The 20,104-nt window shown below is 40.7% G+C and overlaps 1 protein-coding gene and 1 long non-coding RNA gene across 10 annotated transcripts in view; one reads left to right on the top strand and one right to left on the bottom strand.

Moving 5' to 3' along the window:
• The window catches only part of ARFGEF3 (ARFGEF family member 3), an 87,673-nt gene extending 68,213 nt beyond the window's left edge, over positions 1 to 19,460 (top strand). For 6 of the 9 annotated variants that reach the window (XM_021390705.1, XM_021390702.1, XM_021390701.1 and 3 more), the window contains 10 exons: positions 663 to 807; positions 3,618 to 3,746; positions 4,296 to 4,472; positions 5,044 to 5,158; positions 5,780 to 5,882; positions 6,480 to 6,611; positions 7,907 to 8,037; positions 9,175 to 9,183; positions 11,231 to 12,455; positions 13,202 to 19,460. In XM_021390705.1, coding sequence (XP_021246380.1) covers positions 663 to 807; positions 3,618 to 3,746; positions 4,296 to 4,472; positions 5,044 to 5,158; positions 5,780 to 5,882; positions 6,480 to 6,611; positions 7,907 to 8,037; positions 9,175 to 9,183; positions 11,231 to 12,455; positions 13,202 to 13,393 — 2,358 coding nt within the window. In that variant the 3' untranslated portion in view covers positions 13,394 to 19,460. Of the gene's footprint in view, positions 1 to 662; positions 808 to 3,617; positions 3,747 to 4,295; positions 4,473 to 5,043; positions 5,159 to 5,779; positions 5,883 to 6,479; positions 6,612 to 7,906; positions 8,038 to 9,174; positions 9,184 to 11,230; positions 12,456 to 13,201 lie in introns of those variants that run through there. The other 3 variants (XM_021390698.1, XM_021390704.1, XM_021390706.1) reach the window with 2 other exon arrangements.
• Positions 680 to 15,634, bottom strand: LOC110395817. The gene is made up of 4 exons (XR_002436639.1): positions 15,500 to 15,634; positions 12,298 to 12,371; positions 6,158 to 6,942; positions 680 to 816 (listed from the first exon to the last, which is right to left on the bottom strand). It is a non-coding gene; the product is annotated as an uncharacterized LOC110395817 (long non-coding RNA).

Genomic DNA, 20,104 nt, shown 5'->3' with positions numbered 1-20,104 from the left:
GCTGATAAATCCAATACAGAGAGAGAGAATGTCCCAAAATCAAGGTAGGCCTTACTCTACTACCGACGATAAGGTGGCTGGAGAGCGAGGTGCTGCCAAGACGAGAGACGGCGGAAAAAAGGGATGAGGTCTCGTGATCTGCAAGTTTTTATACTGCGAGCTTTTATCCTTTCCCTCCAGCTGGAAAATGGTAACAGAGGAGCAAAGTACCGTGGGGACTGTAGTAGTCCTTCTCTTCTGAGAACCAGGTACATCCACTACATGATGTTATGATGTGGAATACCAATAACCGAAAATCACAAAACCATGGCAGGTACTAACATGGCCTAGGAGACAGTCCCTACCTCGAGACTTTGCATCACTGGTTAGGTGATGTGCATGAACACAACAGAATTTGCTGCAAGGCTGCTGGTAAGAGGCTGCACTGTCAGATAGAGAGTGGGAATCTGAAGGACCCTCCTGTGTTCTGGGCTGACTAACAGTAGGAAAACTGAGGAGGTAACAGCACTCAGAACTGAAGAATATGTGGGAAAAAAACATTCAAAACCTAACAGTAACACATCCAGAGTGACATAAATTCTTATTTGAACAGTTATTGTAAAACAGAGCTAGAAGTAGTAACACTTCTCTCATGTATTTTTTTTCTCTTTTTTTTTTTTCAGTTGTTAGCCAAAATCTACAAAATGCCCTTGAAACCTGTTTTCCTCAGTGTCCGGTTGGTTAACATGCCCCGAAGAGTGCAGGAGCAGTCAGCCAGCAGTGAGGACGGCATTGAGTGCATCCTTTCTGACTTTGATGACGACACTGGTAAGCGCACTGAAAGCAGGAAATGCAAGATTAATCACTTGCTTCTTTTACATGTCACTGTAAATTTTGCCAACTGCTGAAAGCAAAAAGGGAGGGAAAAACTTCACAGTTTATTGTGTCTGTTGTCTGTATGCACATACAGCTTGGAGTTCAGGTTATGTACATTTCTGTGTGTTAAAAGCTACCGCTCATATATGAGAAAAATGCAAACAGTGTCATGGGAGAAGGTAATAATATTGTAATTAAATTAATAATATTTTAATTATCCTGATATTTATAATACAACCAGTACATATGTCTGAGAGCAAACACAAAAATACTTCCTGGAACCACAGCTACGGTAAAGGAATGAAAAACTTTTTAAGGTTGATACTGACAGTCCTTCCTTTCACAGAAAAATTATTGGTGTTGAGTTAAAGTTTACAAAGAATACTTGCTGAAATATGTTTCCAAACTTCTGTCCCATGGTCTGTTGAACCAAATGAATAGAAAGCATTATGACCTCCAGAAAAACAAGGAACATTATTCTCCTAATTATCTGTGTTGTTTATATGGGTTGTGGATTAACCAGGTGTTTGAAGAACACCAGAACTAGATGTGCATGGAGCCAAGTGGCAGAGGAATGCAGACCTAGTACTTCTGAACCCATGATGGCCCTTTGAAGCAGTAGCTGGTAATATATTAGAACAATACTAGGTAAACTGACTTTACAAAAACAGAAGGTAGTGCCTCACTGGGCACTGCGGTCCCTGAAAGAAAGGCTGTTGACATCATCTACCTATACTTCAGCAAAGCTTTGGACACTGTCTGCCACAGTATTCTGCTAGAGAAGCGGGCAGCCGTGGTGTGGACAGGTACACTCTTTGCTGGGTAAAGAACTGGCTGGAGGGCCAGGCCCAGAGAGTGGTGGTGAACTGAGTTAAATCCAACTGGCAACCGGTCATGAGTGATGTTCCCCAGGGACTGGTACGGGGGCCTGTCCTGTTCGATATCTTTATTGGTGGCCTGGATGAGGGGATTGAGTGCATCCGCAGTAAGTTTGCAGATGACGCCAAGTTTGGGAGGAAGTGGTGATCTGCCAGGGAGTAGGAAGGCCTCTCTGAGGGATCTAGACAGGCTGGATAGCTGGTCTGAGGCCAGTGGGATGAAGTTCAACAAGACCAAGTGCCAGGTCCTGCACTTTGGCCACAACAACCCGAGGCAATGCTGCAAGCTTGGGGCAGGGTGGCTAGAAGATTATGTGGAAGAAGTGGACCTGGAGTCGTTGGTAGACACTCGGCTAAGCATGAGCCAGCAATGCGCCCAGGTAGCCAAGAATGTCAATGGCATCCTAGCCTGTATCAGAAATACTGTAGCCAGCAGGAGCAAAGAAGTGATCATTCGTCTGTACTTGGCATGGATGAGGCCACACCTCAAGTAGCGTGTTCAGTTTTGAGCCTTTCACTTCAAGAAAGACAACCATCAAGGCCCTGGAACATGTCCAGAGAAGGACAACGAAGCTGGTGAGGGGGCTGGAGCACAAGTCTTATGAGGAGCATCGGAGGAAACTGGGATTGTTCAGTCAGGAGAAGAGGAGGCTCAGGGAAGACCTTACAGCTCTCTACAGTTCCCTGAAAGGAGGTTGTGGCAAGGTGGGGGTCAGCCTCTTCTTACACGTAGCTAGTGATAGGACTAGAGGGAATGGTTTCAAGTTGCTCTAGGGGAGATTCAGGTTGGTTGCTAGGAAAAATTTCTTCTCCAGTAGAGTGGTCAGGTGCTGGAACGGGCTGCCCACAGGGGTGGTTGAGTCATTGTCCCTGAAGGTGTTTAAGAAACATTTAGATGTTGTACTGAAGGACATGGTTTATTGGGAAATATTGGTGGTAGATGGACAGTTGGATCGGATGGTCTTGGAGATCTTTTCCAAACTTGGTCATTCTGTGATTCTATGAAAAGTCAGTTCCAAGATGCTGCAAAACATTTTAGCCTATTTTGCCGTAGGGTGGTGCGGTGTATTTTCGTACTGTCTTTGATTCCATGCCAAACTCTTCAAAAGGTTGCTAAAAGAGAATGTTTCTCACCTCTTCCAGATTTGAAGATAACCACATTTACTGAGTGCTGAGTGAGTTGTGCTGTTTCCTTCCTTAGAAAGATAATTAAATAATTCTGTACAAAACAGGTACAAACCATTCTGGGCGGATTTGCAGTACTAGTGAGATCCCTTAGGGTTATGCGTCTCACATACAACTGAACTGCTTGCAGGATTTCCTATGCATTTTTACAGTTTTAATTTTTCCAATTGAAATTTCAAAGTGTAAATAAAACACGTTATTTAGCCTAGTTGAGTCTTTTTGTAGGGGCAATTCAAAGCCTTTAGAAAGGGTTGAGTATTTTGTTTGGACAGGGACCACATCTCCATGCACCTTTTGTAAAACACTTCAGAAGAAAATTCATTTCATTACTGGACTTTGCATTTTATAAGGTTTTTAAGAAAGAACTAGAAGATTCAATTTTCATTGGCTAACTTGTCAATCAAGACTTTAAAATACATTAAAAAAAAAAAAAAAACAAGAACTGGACTAGTGGGAGTAGCAAACTTAGACCAGAAAAAGCTGAGTGGAGGAGGAAGAGTGGGACAAAACATGAAACTTAATTAAAGGGAAAAGGAGAAAATCTATTCAAAAATTGATATTGCCCTCCATGATTATACAGCAGCAGTGAATCTTTAAGTTAATTAATTTCTTAGTCTCCATCACTTTCTGCGGGCAAGTTAGGGTGGTCAATGCAGTATCACTCACACTGCTTTTTAATCTTTGTTTCCTTACTTGTAGGTCTTATCAATGTCTGGATTATTCTGCTGGAAGAATTAACAACTGCCATATCCAACTGTCCCCGCCAGCACCAACCTCCTACTCTGGATCTGCTCTTTGAATTGCTGCGGGATGTTGCCAAGACACCTGGTAATTAAAGGACTTGATAAACTGTAAGCTACTGGAGCCGCAGCCTGACCCTCCTAGAATCCTAACCCACATCTATAAAGTGCAATGCTCTTCATGCTAGAGCTGCACAGACATATTCAAATACAATGGAATTTTCTCAGAATGGGATTTGTGGTTCCAGTTAGCCTATTGTTTTATGGTGACAGAAGGCATGTTGTAGGAGTACGTTGAAGTTCTGCATGCACAAATAAAGAGGTGCAGTATTCTGGAAGTGTCCTGGGTACAGAAAGCATTTGCTTGAAGTAAAGGAAACTGATAAGATTGTACAGTCCTGTAGACCTCCTGGGCAGCACAGGAGATTCACAGTTAGGTAAACATTCATGTAGTCCCAACTAAAACTAAACTCACAGCTAAGCCTACAACTGTGCCCCTCTCTTAACCCATAAAAAAGTTTCAGAACCTGCCTTTTCTAGAATCACCCCTGACCTCAAGCTTGGAATGAATTAACAAATATCTTGAATGTAGGCTTTGAACGCAAAAATATACAACCACCGTTGTGTTTATTTTAAGGCCCAGGATTTGGCATTTATGCAGTTGTACATCTTCTTCTTCCCACGATGTCCCTTTGGCTCCATCGCAGCCATGGTGATCATTCTTACTGGGATGTGGCATCTGCTAATTTCAAGCATGCCATTGGCCTTTCTTGTGAACTCGTAGTGGAGCATATTCAAAATTTCATACACTCAGGTACGTCCTAACACCATCAAATCTCCTGACAGTCATTGGTGGCATGTTACTGAATAGCGACTTGGGGAGATGTTTTCATTTCTTTCTGGTTGCTCAAGTTTAAAACAAGAGGAGGAGGGTTAGGAATTTCTGTTTGTTTTCTCTTTTAAAAAGAAATAGAATTATGAAAAAATACAACTTGCAAGACTTGTGGAGGTTATTTAGTCTAGCGTCTTGCTCAGATAAGGGCTATCTTCAAAATTATATCATCACAGTGCTTATTACACTTTCCAAAAGAAGACAACGAGACTTTGATGTTAAAGTACTATAGCATTCAGAAACAGAAGCTAACAGAATTTCTCCAGTACAACTGAAGTCTAGACATTTTATGTTGTTAACCTCAAAAGGACTGTTCTCATTTCAGTAGGATGTAATGCATGTTTTTAAAATTGAACTCTACAGATATCTGCATAAAAAGAATTGATTTTGCAAAGTCTCTGAATTGGAGAAAGCATAGCGAGACTGTTTGTCTTTAATTATAATGCAAAGGCAATGATGCTAAATAAAACCAGTCTGTGTCTTTTCCTTACAGATATTGGTTATGAAAATATGATCAATACTATGCTAAAAGATCTTTTCAAGTTGCTGGTTGCCTGTGTAGCAGAACCAACAGAAATTATTTCCAGAGTTGGCTGCTCTTGTATCAGGTAACAACCTCTTCACTCTGTTAGCATATTCAAAAAAGGATATCAGTATCTTTGAAGTACTTGTGGACTTACTAATTTAGCTAGCATCTCAGAGGAAGTCTACAATGTATCTCTATTTCAGACTTAGTAGCCTTTTTTTTTAAAACTGTTTTCTGTCTGCTTCAGAACCTGTAGTTTTGGACATTGCTATGTGTGTCATGTTCCTGTAAATATACTTGTACAGTACGTATATACAGTTAGTCAATAATTAATCCTTAGGAAAAATAATTAGGAGGCTTTCTGTAGGAATTCACAGGTCTTTGGATGTAGTGGATATCTTTACAGTCTTCAGTTTATTGCAAGCATAGTCAAAATAAACATTTCATTATATACTTAGGGAACATATGGTTCTTCTCTGGGAGAGGATTACTTGAGAAGGAAATCAAAGAAAAAGCAGTTAGTTAGAGATTCAGTCATATCAAAAAATGGGTCAGGATAACAACTATTAATTCTTAGGAGACTGAATATCATTAACTAGTTACTGAGTGGGCCTATTTCTTCAGTTTTCAACCTTTTCCCATTACAGGTGAGAACTGTTCAGCTCTTTCTTATGGTAATGTTTTCCCATGTGCCTACTTGTAGGTATGTATTAGTGACAGCAGGACCTGTTTTTACTGAAGAGATGTGGAGGCTTGCATGTTGTGCCTTGCAGGATGCATTCTCTGCCACTCTGGAGCCAGTAAAGGTAAACTGCCTTTTTGCTGACGGTCAAAACTAATTATAGATCCTGTCTTTTGACAGGTTGTCACACATACGCATGTACACACACAAATAAGTTTTCGGATACAGAGGCTGGAAAAGAAGATTATGTTGTAGCTTTTGTTGTTTAATAATTTACTCACAATGAAAGGCATTGGATCAACAGTGGAAGCTGAAATCATTTTTTTTGAAGCATGTTACAGACAACAGTCATCACTAACTTTAAATTGCCCCACGAGTAAGAAATCAGAAGATCCTTACCTTTTGTTCCAGCTCTTCTTCTCAGTTGGTTAAAAGTAGATCGAGACAAAGTTGCTTACTTGATCCTGTTGCTGCATGCTCCATATAGATTATTTCTCAGCTCGCCACCTTGTGACAAAAAATTCCCTTTAATACACCACTACCCAAGCTGTTGTGATGCATTTGCATCAAATACACTGAATGCTGAATAGCAGGTGATCCGTACTGGGTAGAGATCACTCCCACTCTGAATTTTGTATTACACATGAGGAGGTTCAGCAGTTCTACAATCACTGACTTAATTTAACGCACAGTGAAAGTCTGATGTTGTGTTTCTCTATAGAACCTATTGGGCTATTTCCACAGTGGTTCTGAAAGCTTTAGTGGAGACGCCTGTGAAGTGAAGGTGGCAGCCCCCTCCCTCTCGCCGAGTGCTGAAGCTGAATATTGGAGAATCAGAGCCATGGCACAACAGGTAGAGACTGACATTTCAGGGAAGGTTGGAGAAGTCTTTAAACTTGGGGTTTTTCTTTGAGCATGTTTTTAACACAACCGTCCTCACAAACCCTATGAGCAAATCGAATGAGACTTCCTCATCCCTAGGCTATCATTTATTTATCTAACAGTAGTAGTGAGAAAAAGCAATGAAAACTAGAAACAAAAATATTAGAACTTACCTTGTAAATGGGCACTAGGGAGAATGCATGGCAGGGGGTAGATGCACAGCTATCTGATCAGGACTACAAGCCTATTGTGTAGTATAGCTTTAAAAAAGGCAGTTGTAACATACATCAGTGGAAGCCTTTCTGATAGAAAAAGAGAAATAGTGTCACTGTGAATATTCATCTAGAACGTCATATGCATTTCTGACTATCTTGTTAAGAATGATAAAAAGGGCAAACAAAATACATTAGAACAGGTACTGTGATGTTACGTTAGAAAACTAGATTTGTTCAACCCATCAAATGAGAGTTTGAAGAGGAATATACTTTTTTTTGTATGTCTATAAATACATGGGTATAGACTGGAGAGAAGAAGATTATTGAGAGTTAGAAGGTAATGTTGACGTGGAACAAATGATTTAAAAGTCATCACTAACTCCTAATCAGCAAAGTAGTCTGGAAGAAAACCTTCTCAGGATTCTTTTGTCTACACTGAATGTTTTTCATTTTGAGAAAGTGTTTATATGAAACAAGTTCCTTGAAATACAGCAAACTGGACTTAATGACCTACAGGGTACCTTTAAATTGTCAGCATTATATAGCAGTTTCTGCATGGGTAAGCAGCTGGATTAAAAGAGCCAACAGATGTTTGATGTCAGTTTCTAACTTAATCATCTCCTGATGCTGCTTGAAAATCTGAGATGTCTCAGATATTCAGGGTTTGTGATCACAAACAATGTGGGAGTGGCAGATTTTATTTGAATAGAAAAAGTGTTTTAAAATAAAATTTCTGGAGAGGCAAAGCTCGTAAAAGTGAGAAATGGAACAGTTAGGCTTCTCTAGGAGACACCCCTCAAAGGCACAGCCTGAGTTCTTCTCATCAGGGATTTAACACATCTACTAAGCTATGAAACAAAGCTATGGCAATTGAGAGTTGTTTCCCTGCTTCCCTCCCAAGTAACTACAAATTAGGTGTCTATTGTCTCTTTGTGCATCCTGTAAAATAAGTTGTCATAGATCTGTCACAATTCACAAATTCTGCTGTCAGCCCCTCCATGGACCCACTGCAAGTGAACCTAAATGTTTTATGTAATTTGTCATTTTCTAGGTCTTCATGCTGGAGACCCAGTGCTCCCCAAAGACCCCTAGCAACAAGGAAGGGTTCGAACATGCCCAGTCGTGTGTGCTCGTCATTGACCTGCCACCAGATAAGAAACCAAATGGGCATACCCAGAGAAGGTAAAATAGCTTCTCAGGAAAACACTGTGTTATTAAGTGCAAGGCAAAATTACTGTCAGGCTGGCAGAGATGAGAACAGAGGCTATGCCTCTCTACAGGGCTCAAAAAAACTTCTAGTGGATAGTAAGAGTTGGTAGGTTGCAAATACCTGAAGGAGGCCACACAAAGCTTTATAGTAAAGGGAAGTAAGTATCTGAAACTAGGAAAAGAATTCTCATAGGAAATACTAGGAAAACCTTTCTCATATTGAGATTATAAAAATACCAGTTTGGAGAAAGCTTTCAAAGTGCTGTTGTATTTGTAATGATACCTAGCAAATGAAATAATTTCTGCTACACTTACTGGTCTTTTAAATTCAGTATTATTGGAATAAGAAGGTTGAAATAGGCTAATGGGTAATCTGGAGGAGTATAAAGAGGCTACGTGAAAAACTTCAACGCTGTCAACATACTAGTCTAGGGAACTTTCATTTTTGCTTGGCACTTTTTATTTTTAAAGGAAACCTTTTATATTTTACCACCTCAGAAAACTGTGCATCTGCATGACTTAGTCTTATCCTGCCAAAGAAAATTTCTTTTTGCTTGCACTTGGTTGTTTGAATAACCACTATGGTATCACAGGGCCAAGAATTAGTGCTGCATTCAGGGTTTGTGTTTATATTGCAAGGTATATATTACATGATATAAAATAGTCTTATACCAGATACCAAACCTGCTACTGAAACACTTCAGGTATGCTCATTCAAAAGTGAACTATTGCATGTAACTGGGAGTCAAAATGTGATGGCCCTTCCTTGGATGGACAGGAAGAAAGACCATGCAAGCAAGAAGCTTGTCTTTAAACAAATAAAGTTTGCAATTAATACAAACTCTGTATGGTCTCACACAAGTCTTTGTCTAACAACTGCAAAAAGTGTATTCCCTGATGGGGAAGTATTACCCCAGCAATACTCGTTTTTCACCAAAACAGGGATGAAAAGTTGACTGTGTCACTGTTTATCATATTACTTGCTAGCAGCACAGTAATATGCCAGTCTTGCATGCTTGTAACTGTGGCCTCTGAAGTTTTACTTTAACCTTAGTGGAGTTTTCTCTTCTCCCTTTTGCTTTTGTTTCCCTGATCTGCATCGTTTCACAGGAAGCTGGGGTAAGGGAGCTTTTCTTCTTCCTAAAAAGTAACGATATGCTTCAGGTCCAAACTTTCTTCAGAATAAGAAAATACTGTCCTTAACCAGCTTTGGCATCGTGTTTTCACCTATAGTTCTGTTCTAGTTTTTGTTGGGTTTTTTTGTTGTTGTTTTGTTTTTTAAATTGCGTAGTACTTTGAATTGTCCTTGTAAATTTCCTTAATGGTTATTATGAAGAAAGCAGATCTCCATACTGCTCCTCCTTTTGGAATGGAGTTAGTCTCTTGAAATCAAGCACACGTTTAACTCTGTGTGCTCTTAAGAGCTTTTCTGAGTCAGAGCCTCTCATGATTTTTACAACAGAAAACTAATTCCCCACAAGGAGCTCCAATGTATGTATTAATCATCAAGATTGTACTGCTGTTAGATAATCAGACTTAATTTCAACCACTGTATCAGCACTGACAGCTATAGCTATAGTAAGTAAGCGAGCTGACATAGATAAGCTAACCGTGGGAGTGCTGTTCTTTCTGCCCAACAGCTTCTATACATATATGCCAGGCCCTCAAAAGTCTGAGGATTGTCTCTTCTAGTTTTTGGGGTTTTTTCCTTTCTTTTTTAAATCAGGACCATTTGTTTGGCTTTACAAATCAATTAACATAAGGACAAAGATTGACTTAGAAGAAGAGATGTTTTAACTCTTAATATTGCATTCTCAAAATAGATTTTGATAGAATTTCTCAAAAAAAAACTGGAAAATAATCTAGGTATTTTGTTTTAGTACTTCGAAAACACTTCTGAAAGTTTTTTTATGAAAACAGGTTAATTTTTATGCCAGAATTTTAGAGGTCAATAATTGAACATCTTATGTTACCTGAAATTTTACTTCGACCTAAAACTTCAGTATTGCAAGCAAACTGAAAAGTCTTCTCCTCACCTAGTAATAATGCAACTTAAACTGTGATCCCTCATAGTTCCCTAAGTCAAAACAAGTACATATTATGCACTGACCCTATTTAAAATATCACAGCTTTAATCTGATGCAGACTTGTTTACAATTACTAACGTAAAATGGGCTTCACAGTGCATAATTTTTAATCTGCAAGATGCCAATGTCTTGTTTTAACTATAATCTAATCCACCCCTTCTTCTTAACCTCCCCTGACTGTAAGCCTGCCAATATTACTTATTAGTAAATTACCTGAAAACTTTGTCTGGGGGAGTTTGCTGTTCACATGTTCCCTGTGCAAATAAGAAAATCAGTGAGATCTAGAACAGCTCACAATGTCCAACAGGAGAGAATCACCCAGTATTACATGTAAGAAACAGGGCTAGGATCTCAGTGTCCAAGTTGAAGTCTTAAGAGCAAATATTCATCAAGATTTAAGCTTTTTTGCATGTTCCATTGCACTGCTGATGTTTTTGAAGATTTTTTTTTTTGTTGGTTGGTTCTTTGTGTTTTATTTTTGAGATATACCACTGGCATTATTGGAAACAGAAAGCAAATGGTAAACCAGCTCAAGCCTCAATTTATCATGGCAAAGTAAAGGTTTGCTGAAATGCCAGTGAAGGAGTCTTAAGGATGATTCTTAGCTTTGAGTTCAGCAACAACAAAAATAGAAAATGTACTCAGGGGCCAAGGGCAAAAGTGCTGCATAATTTGTGTGTTAACAAATTCTTTAATTACAGCAATCTGAAAATACTAAAAGCACCTGTAGCTACCATGAAGTCAAAATACAGAGTATTTAAATAAATAATAATAAAAATAAATAAATGAATAAATAGTAGAGCTTTTTTTAATACTGTCTCTGCGAAGTTCCATTAATGCTCTTTCTGTGGTCAGTTATTTTTCTTAACACATGCAGGTGTTATCCCATCTAGGAAGGCTGAAAAACCATACTAGACAACTTCATCTTCGTCCAATTCTTTGTAACAAGGCTCTAAAATTTTGGCTTTTCAAATTCTTCCTTCATATTAGATTCTAAAACATGAAGTAGTCCCGTACTTCTAGCATAAGTATAACATACAATCATATTTTTTTTTTCTTCCTATGCTTGGTTTACCAAGTATTCCTTTCAGGACAATAGTAGTGAGCTTGCTGTCACACCAAGTTCTGCTCCAGAATTTATATGACATCCTACTGGAAGAATTTGTCAAAGGCCCTTCTAACTTGGAGGAGAAAATGACAATACAAGTACCAGAAAACAAGCTGGCTGGTTTTCTCAGGTACATCTCCATGCAAAACTTGGCTGTCATCTTTGACTTACTGCTGGACTCCTATAGAACAGCCAGGGAGTTTGACACCAGACCTGGGTTGAAGTGCTTGCTGAAAAAAGTATCTGGCATTAGCGGAGCTGCCAACTTGTATCGCCAGTCAGCAATGAGCTTCAATATTTACTTCCATGCTTTGATTTGCGCTATCCTGACAAACCAGGAGAACATCACTGCAGAGCAAGTGAAGAAGATCCTCTTTGAAGACGATGAGAGAAGCACTGATTCATCACAACAGTGCTCTTCAGAAGACGAAGACATTTTTGAAGAAACTGCTCAGGTCAGTCCCCCCCGGGGAAAAGAGAAGAGACAGTGGAGGGCTCGAATACCATCTCTGAGCGTACAGCCTGTCAGCAATGCGGACTGGGGATGGCTGATCAAGCGGCTTCATAAGCTCTGCATGGAACTGTGCAACAACTATATCCAGATGCACCTAGACCTGGAGAATAACGTAGAGGAGCCTCCCGTGTTCAAAGGTGACCCATTCTTCATTTTACCATCCTTTCACTCAGAAACCTCCACCCCATCAACTGGAGGGCAGTCTGGGAAGGACACTCCATCTGAGGATGACCGGAGTCAAATAAGGGACCAACTGGGAGAGAGCCTAACACCACGAAGTGGAGAAATGCTGCTACTTCCCCCACTCTCAAGTCCTAAACCAGAGAAAAAAGAACAAAACAGGAAAAAGGAATGGTGGGAGAATGCTGGCAACAAGATCTACACCATAGCCACTGACAAAACCATCTCTAAGTTCATGACAGAATACAAGAAAAGAAAGCAGCAGCAGGCCATGACATCCTTCACCAAAGAGGTCAAAGTGGAGAAGAAAGGGGAGCTCCTGGGCTCCAGAGGGCAGGACTCACCCATACTCCAGCGGCCACAACATCTTATAGACCAAGGTCAAATGAGGCATTCATTCAGTGCTGGCCCAGAGATCCTGAGACAAGAGAAGAGACCACGCTCAGGATCCACAGTCAGCTCCCTGAATATATCTGTTAGGGATGCCGAGGCCCAGATACAGGTAGGACACTTACAGAATGCTAATAATGGCAATAACTTAAAACATACCTAAAATATTTTTCTGTTGCTTTTATTACTATAATTATAGTCTCTTCATAAAATGTCTTCCTTAACTAAAGAAATCATCATGATGAGGACTGAATATTTCATCAGCTGGCAGTGATAAAAACCTCATTCTGTCCCATGAAAAGAAAATCAATCTTTAGGGGAGGTATTATCAGGCATATACCAGCACAGCTTCTGAGAGCTCTTCCGTGACTGGGGCCAAAGCTGCACATTGCTAAAAACAACCAACAGTGAACTCTTTGCTTACTGCTATAGGCTCCAGCCTACCTAGGGCTTCTGAAAATGTGGGGGTACTTGTTGCAACGCTTTTGTATCTAAGAAGCTTTTTGTTAATTCCAAAGCAGAAATATTGGGCTCTGTTGCTAAATAGGAACTTGCAATTTGCATGTCCGAGTAAGCACATCAGTGAAAGCATTAAATTTGGAAGTCTTTGTTTGCTACTGGAGGAGATAATAGGTAATGAAGAGTGATCATGATATGTGAAATACAAAGTCAAATGGCATCATACAGCACTGAATTATGTAGACACAGTTAACATTAAATTAATACGCTGGCATTATTCGGCCCTCTTCATGAAGCTGCAATGATGAGAAAGCTTTTTTTTTCTGCCTCAACTGAGGGACTCCTCTATATAGAAAGGTCTTCTAAAGAGTCTTTTTTTTGTATCCAATTTGTTTGTAGGCATGGACCAACATGGTGCTGACAGTTCTCAACCAGATTCAGGCCCTGCCAGACCAAACTTTCACAGCCCTCCAGCCAGCAGTGTTCCCATGTATCAGCCAGCTGACTTGCCACGTGACAGATATCCGTGTCCGTCAGGCAGTACGGGAATGGCTGGGAAGAGTGGGCCGTGTCTACGATATCATCATTTAAACTAGCTGTGCTCTGTTTCAGAGGGGAGAAGACAGCCAAGATATATAGCAAAGAGGTATTTGGGGTTCATTAACTGCCTATTTGTTGGTGAGAAATTAAGAAACAATGAGCTTGTCAATGTATATCCCCTATCTGCTTGAGACTGTGTGTCCTTCACTCATACTAGCAGAGGAGGCGAAGCATGAATGTGTCCAGGAGGTCTGGAACGACCCCAGAGTCTGCCAGTAAATCAGGCTGGTACCTAAAGGCAAAATACATTTCAGTAACCTTCACTTAAATTAAAATTTACAACAGTAGGAGCCACATCAAACTCTAGGTAAACTTGCACACTTGTAATTAGCTATGAATGGAACTGTCATATGGATGTCAAACCAGGCAAGCAAGCCCTGTATAACTAAAAATAATCAAAAAGGTGGCAGTTGTTCAGAATAACTTTTTCCATTCTGAAATTAGCATGAGAGAGGAAAGCCAAATAAAGATTATTGCAATACTGTATGCCTTGCTCACTGAAGAAGGTTGAAGTTTGTTTTGCTCCGAGAAGAGCCTTTGAAATCTGGTCACATTCCAGGTAGCTAGTGAGTGATTATTAAAGTATCTCTGGTCTTAAATGGGTGAACCAAGCACAGGCTATTCATCCTTTCATTACCCTTGTGGAATAATGCTTGGGAGAAAAAAAAGGCACTGTCAAGCTGCCTTCTCTACAGCACCACCTTGGTTACTTCAGCTATGACCACAGGTGACCATTTTTCCACGTGTATAATTTCTCTGAAAGGCTGCAGGGAAGTTTGTTTTGCTATTTCCTCTGAAGCTAGAGGGGAAGACACACCACAGAGCAAAGCTACTGCCAGCCTACATGCCAGTATCCAGCACTCACAACAGAGTGAAGTGTTCCTCCAGCTAAAGCAACACTGCAGCTAAGCTGACTTAAGCATCTACTAGAACTACTGTAGCCAGGACCCTTACACCTTACATTAAACTTAGCCTATTGCTCTACACTGAGGTTAATCAAGATGGAAAAGTCTGAAAAGAAGGTAACTAACTTTTCTGTTTCTCTCCCCTTTCTTATCTGCTGCAGTAAACAGGGAGGGAACAGAGTCTCATATAGGTACATTCCCCCTCTGTGCAGTGCTTCTGTAAGGACTACTACAGTCTGCCACTATTATTAACAGGGGGAGAAGTGGAAGGATTGACTACTGTATTGTCAAATACATATGTGATGCTGTTCACACTGGACAAGTGAAGGGTTACTTTGCTTCACAAATTATGTCACAGCCCCTGGGACTTGTATTCCTATACTACATCATTTGTTGATTAGATGTTTAAATAATTTATCAGAACTAATTAAACCTTAGGTGATCTCTTAACGATGTTCTCCCAAGGCTTTTAAAATGTGCATACCAACTAAATATACAGCTTCGGTCCCTGCATCCTCTAAAATGTCATCTTTTTACGTCAGTCCTTGACTTTGCACAACTAACTATTTTTAGCATCTTGAACCTGAAAAAATGGAAGGTCAGCCAAAAAAAACCTACTGAATAGCCATCACCCAAGCCGATGCATTTACTAAGAGTCTGCCACTGTCGTCCTGCCTTTGCCCTCCCTCACTCACTCCCCATTTGCCAACTGCTACACTTTTGTGTGGGGAACACTTTGTCCTATATTACTCTGCGGTGTCAGTCACACTGTTTCCCTTTCTTTCAGAACGTCACTTGCAGAACTGTTTCAGGAACATCAAAAATTCCTTAAAAACAACTCATTCTTACTACATGCACTGACTATAAATAAGTAATTTAATAATACTATCAATTGTCAGTTTTCCCAACAGATGGAATATTTCCCCGGGGACAGGTGAGATTGTATACCAAGCCCTTAGCATATTGCTAGGTTTCTGTTGCCGTGTCTTTCTTACACACCTTCAGGTTGAGTAGGAGGGTGGTTATGTTTTGTTAATCTTTTTATTTGGCATCTATACAGAACTGCTTTTAAAGTAGGACATTAATTAGGCAACAACCAGAATCAGAATACACACCTGTATGCGAGGACACTCAAATGTGCTATTTTTCATTATATGCTCATTTTGGGGATTGAGGTCTTCACTGTGCTTACCTAAAACTGAAGCAAATCCTTGATTTCTGTTGGAGAAGTAAAGCTGATAGCAGTACCAAGGGAGTCACTGAGGATTCCAGAAAGGGGCCTGTTATCTAGGAAACACAGTGGTTACATGTTACCTGTAAATCACAAAGAGAAGCTCTAGGAATGAAATGCCTGCCCCCAGTCAGGCACCTGAACAGTGGATAGCCCAGTGTTACCTGCTTAGCTAGCTGCTTGACCAAAACACTGCTGTACTGCAATGCATTTTAAACTTCTCCTTCCAAATTATGCACTAAGTGCCCATTGTCACCCTCTGTGCCTCTGTTCTCCCATACCCCTCCCTTAGGAAACCGTATGAGGACACAAGTAACTGCATCTTTCCAGAAATATCATGTAAAAGGATGGGATGAGTACAAAGGAATCTTTGTAGCAGCAGGCTTTAGATGAGCAACGTTTAGCAGATGCTGCTCTTCCTTTTCCTTCTGTGTGAAATGGTAAGCAGGTGAGAACAGCTTACCACCACTTGAGGAACTGTTAATCTGAGAGCAACATGCGGAGTCGGTTCATCGGGTTCTTTTCTGCTAGTTTAGCCATAGACGTGAGCGAGCCCCAAAGAATCATAGAATCATAGAATTAGCTAGGTTGGAAAAGACCTACAAGATCACCTAGTCCAACCATCCACCTACCAGCAACAACACCACTAAACCATGTCTCCCAGTGCTATATCTAAACGTTTCTTGAACACCTCCAGGGACGGTGACTCAACCACCTCCCTGGGCAGCCCGTTCCAGCGCCTGACCACTCTTTCAGAAAAGTAGTATTTCCTAATGTCCAGAAGAAGTAAAATGCTGAGTGCGAAGTCACCATTTCATAGGCCCGTGTGCTCTGTTTCATTCATACTTTCAGCCACTTGGCCTAAAGCTGCTAGCCCAGAGAAGGAACTTGCACAGAATGGTCCCAGGGAAGGGTATGGGCACTAGCTCCCTGCTCTGACCACCCCAAGCACATCCAGCAGCACAAAGCAGCCCTCCACACATCTTTCTCATTTAACGCATTCAGACTCTTACTAGTAGCCCTGTAACCCACTGTGCAAGGTAACAACAGCATAGAACCTACTGCTGTTGAATCAGAACATTTATCTCCTGGTTAACCTGCTTTCATCAGGATGTTAATATTTAATGCTCTCCTAGAAGAGAGGCTTACTTTAGAATAATTGACTTCACTCAGCATCCAGTAAAAATTATTAGAGAAAGGATTACATAGACCTGGGAAGAACTCCTCTTGTAAAACACTAAACGCAGGAACACAGCTTTTGTCTCATCACAGATAAAACAGTACACTTCCTCTGGAGTTCAGCTGGATCCTGTCAAGACCAAGCATAGTTTTCACCTGTGGCTTGATCTGGTAAGGTACTTTGCCTTTAATTTGAGCTTCAGGTTCTGTTTAATTTTACTGTAAAATTCACTGATGAGTCCTCATCTGCCCAAGAGGTAATTCCCACCTCTAAATACCCTGTGTTGCCATATGTAATCTCCATTTGCTCTGGATATAGTAGTATCTCAGTGGTGGTATCTCCACTTCAGAGCTCAGTGCAGGACCGGTATGAAACTTGAGTGTCGAACAGGCTAACAAGTAGAGAGGTCCAGCTGTGTGTGTTGCCTGCACTTGCCATCTTCTGCTTCGGCTCAGGCCCACTCTCAGAATGCCCAAGCTGTTGTTAGTAGTGGAAATATTTATACTCTGAACTCAGTCCTTGAATCCTTCAGCTCCTGCATACAAGTTCTCAGGAAGGGGAAAGTCCTATATAGTTTCTGCTATCACTTTCTCTGTTGTGGTCCTTTATACACCTCACTCCTGAAAATCCACAAGAGCCAGCACAATTCTCGTGCATCACACTGCCCCCAGACTAGAACCTTTACTGTTGCACAGATCCAATTTTAATGTGCAAGAAGCCAACCATAGCAAGCCTTCATTTCTAACCAGCTCCTGTTTACAAGCTTAGTTGGAAACTGAGCATGCGGAATGTAGCTGTTTTCACTTTTAGCAATTCATTCGAGAAATGCTATTACTGAGTGATAAACTGTTTTTAATTCAACAAAACAAAACCAACTCCTCCTTTCCCATGTCTTATTTTTGTGGAGGTATGATAAGAATATGCTTAAGCAAGCAATTTAATCATTCTGGTTATAATCACTTCTGGGAAGATCTGTTTATAGCGGTAAGCATGGCATACGAAATTAGATAGATAGTTGATCTCTTTTTCCTCAATTTCTGATCATTCCACAATTCTTTGAAGAAATTGATGCAATACCATCAATTTAAAAATACGTATACCTTCTCCTTCAGTATAAAAGGACCAACTTACCATAGCACAGAAGCACAAGTGTTGGGTTTTATGCAATGTAGATAACATCTGGCAGCTATTGACCCCTCTTCTCTGAGCCTCCCCATTTTGAGCTGAGCTTCTGTAGGGATACAACATAAGGGTCTATTAGCAGCCCTCACCAGCAACACACCTGGGTCTCCAGGAAGTTGTACAGTTGCATGGAAGAAATCTCACCTCCTCTTTGTGTTGTTTCCACTATTGCCCCTCAACATACACCTTATATGCGATACTAACTATGGTTTCATTTCATACTAAACAGCTTTGGACAAACACGACAGGCTGGCTATTTAAAAAGAAAATAACAAAGCATCTAGAGTAAGTGTGCATCATTCTTTTCACTTAATGCTGAGAGGTCCAAGTTGAGAGCTAGAAGCAGAGGGAAGAGGAAATGCCCTAATTCTGACTTTGGATATCAGTGGAGCTACGCTGCATGATCCTGGATTAATGCAATAATGAGCTTGCCTGTGGGACCAGATCCCTCAAATCCTCTTTATTTTTGGCAAATTCACAAGCAAAGGTTTGCTTACTCTCCCCTGCCACATCATTTCAGGGGACTGGGTTTATGGAAGGCATTTTTTGTTAAGAAAAAAGTGGAAGGAGGATCTGTTTCAATTCTTGCAACTCAACATCTCACTTATCAAAAGGTAGTTAGGTATTTCCATCCATGGAGCATTAAGACCCTATTTCCTTTTCACACCTTTGCTTAGTGTAGTCTGTGGCGAAATGCCATGCTTCCTCAGGAAGCAAACTCAAGCAGGAGAGCTGAGCTAGCGGTTCAGCAAGGGATAAATACCGCCTCCACAGTCAGGCCGTGGCTCCTGAGCCCCCAGCTCTGGAAGAAAGCACGACTTGATACCAAAGGAAGTGCTGCCAGGAAGGGCCAAGCCGTGTCGTAGCAAAGCCCTGCACTGCACACCATTTCCTGGAGCAGATGGGAGTAAGAGGTTTGAAAGTATGAAGTGACAGCAGGGAGCACCTTCTTTTCAGTTCCCCTCACCTCCATTTTTGTCATTATTTACGATACCGCAAACTTACTTCCATGGGCCCTTTGACCAGAGCTGAAAACTGATAGAAAGCCAAAGGGAGTATACACTCCATTTTGCCAAAGATCTGATTCTTCCTATTCCAAAATAAAAAGCAAATTCTATTTCCATGATGATGGCTACCATAGAAAGCATTTTACTACAAAGCATTATTCCCAGGATTTCATCTCTATAGCTGTATATTCAGGAGGAGCCACTACTGTTTTTAAGAGAGACTGTAAATGTCTAGAGTTCTTACACTGGATTTACCTTCTACGGAGCTCATACCTAGCTGCAGTTCCCCAGTTTCATTCATGTTTCCTCCCTCTACCTTTCTCCTATTCTTTAGAAAAACACCCTCTTATTATCTGCTGCGTTCCGTTGTGCTGCTTTGTTTGGTTCTTCAGTGTCCATTGGTCAGGAAGTCACTGTAAGCTGGCTTGCAAATTGTATTTTGTGTATATTTTGTTCAGACTGAATTCTGAAATGGAAATATTTTAAAACAAAAAAAAGTTATAAACTATTTATGTTGCTTGTGTTGTAGAATAAAGATGCAAATGCAAAATAATCTTGTGTTTGTTTTGTCTGAAGGTAGTTATTTTGCAGATTGTGATCAAGCAAAGCATAGCAGAACTGAAAAGGGCTGAAATGCTGCAGGACTGCAGCTTTCACAGGTGGCCTGGGGAGTTCAGCCACTTGGAACTGATTTTGGTTTTTATTTTTCAAGGAGAGCTGAGATCTAAACACTGTAACAAACAAACCCTGCACCACTCCACACCAGAGTCTGGGCTGGGAAAGACAGGGAGTGGATTAAGCTACTGAGATGTCTAAAGGTTCACACAGAACCTGCAGAATTTCACAGAACAAGTGATTTCTCCCCTTGTTAATTAATAACTAGCAAAAATACTTCTGGCTTTGATTCCATGGGAGATGGCATTTTTGGGGAAAAAAAAAAGAGCAGCACTGTAGCAGCAAGGACACCTACTTTCAATCATATAGATGTCCTGAAAGGGAACCTTTGGGGCTGAACTCTAATGTTCCGCTTACACACTGACATACACAATTTCACTGCCACTGAAGTCCAGACAGTGCCTCTCTTCCGTGCTCCCAGTATCAGAGCTGCTGCAGATACCACTAGGGACAAACAGAGATCCTTGGAGCACCAGTTCTCAGCCAAACGGTGATGAGTTTGCAAGCCAGAGACTCCCCAGC

Source organism: Numida meleagris, chromosome 3 (genome assembly GCF_002078875.1).
Source record: "Numida meleagris isolate 19003 breed g44 Domestic line chromosome 3, NumMel1.0, whole genome shotgun sequence".
Classification (NCBI taxonomy): Eukaryota; Metazoa; Chordata; class Aves; order Galliformes; family Numididae; genus Numida; species Numida meleagris.
This window is presented reverse-complemented; position numbering and strand designations above follow the sequence as displayed.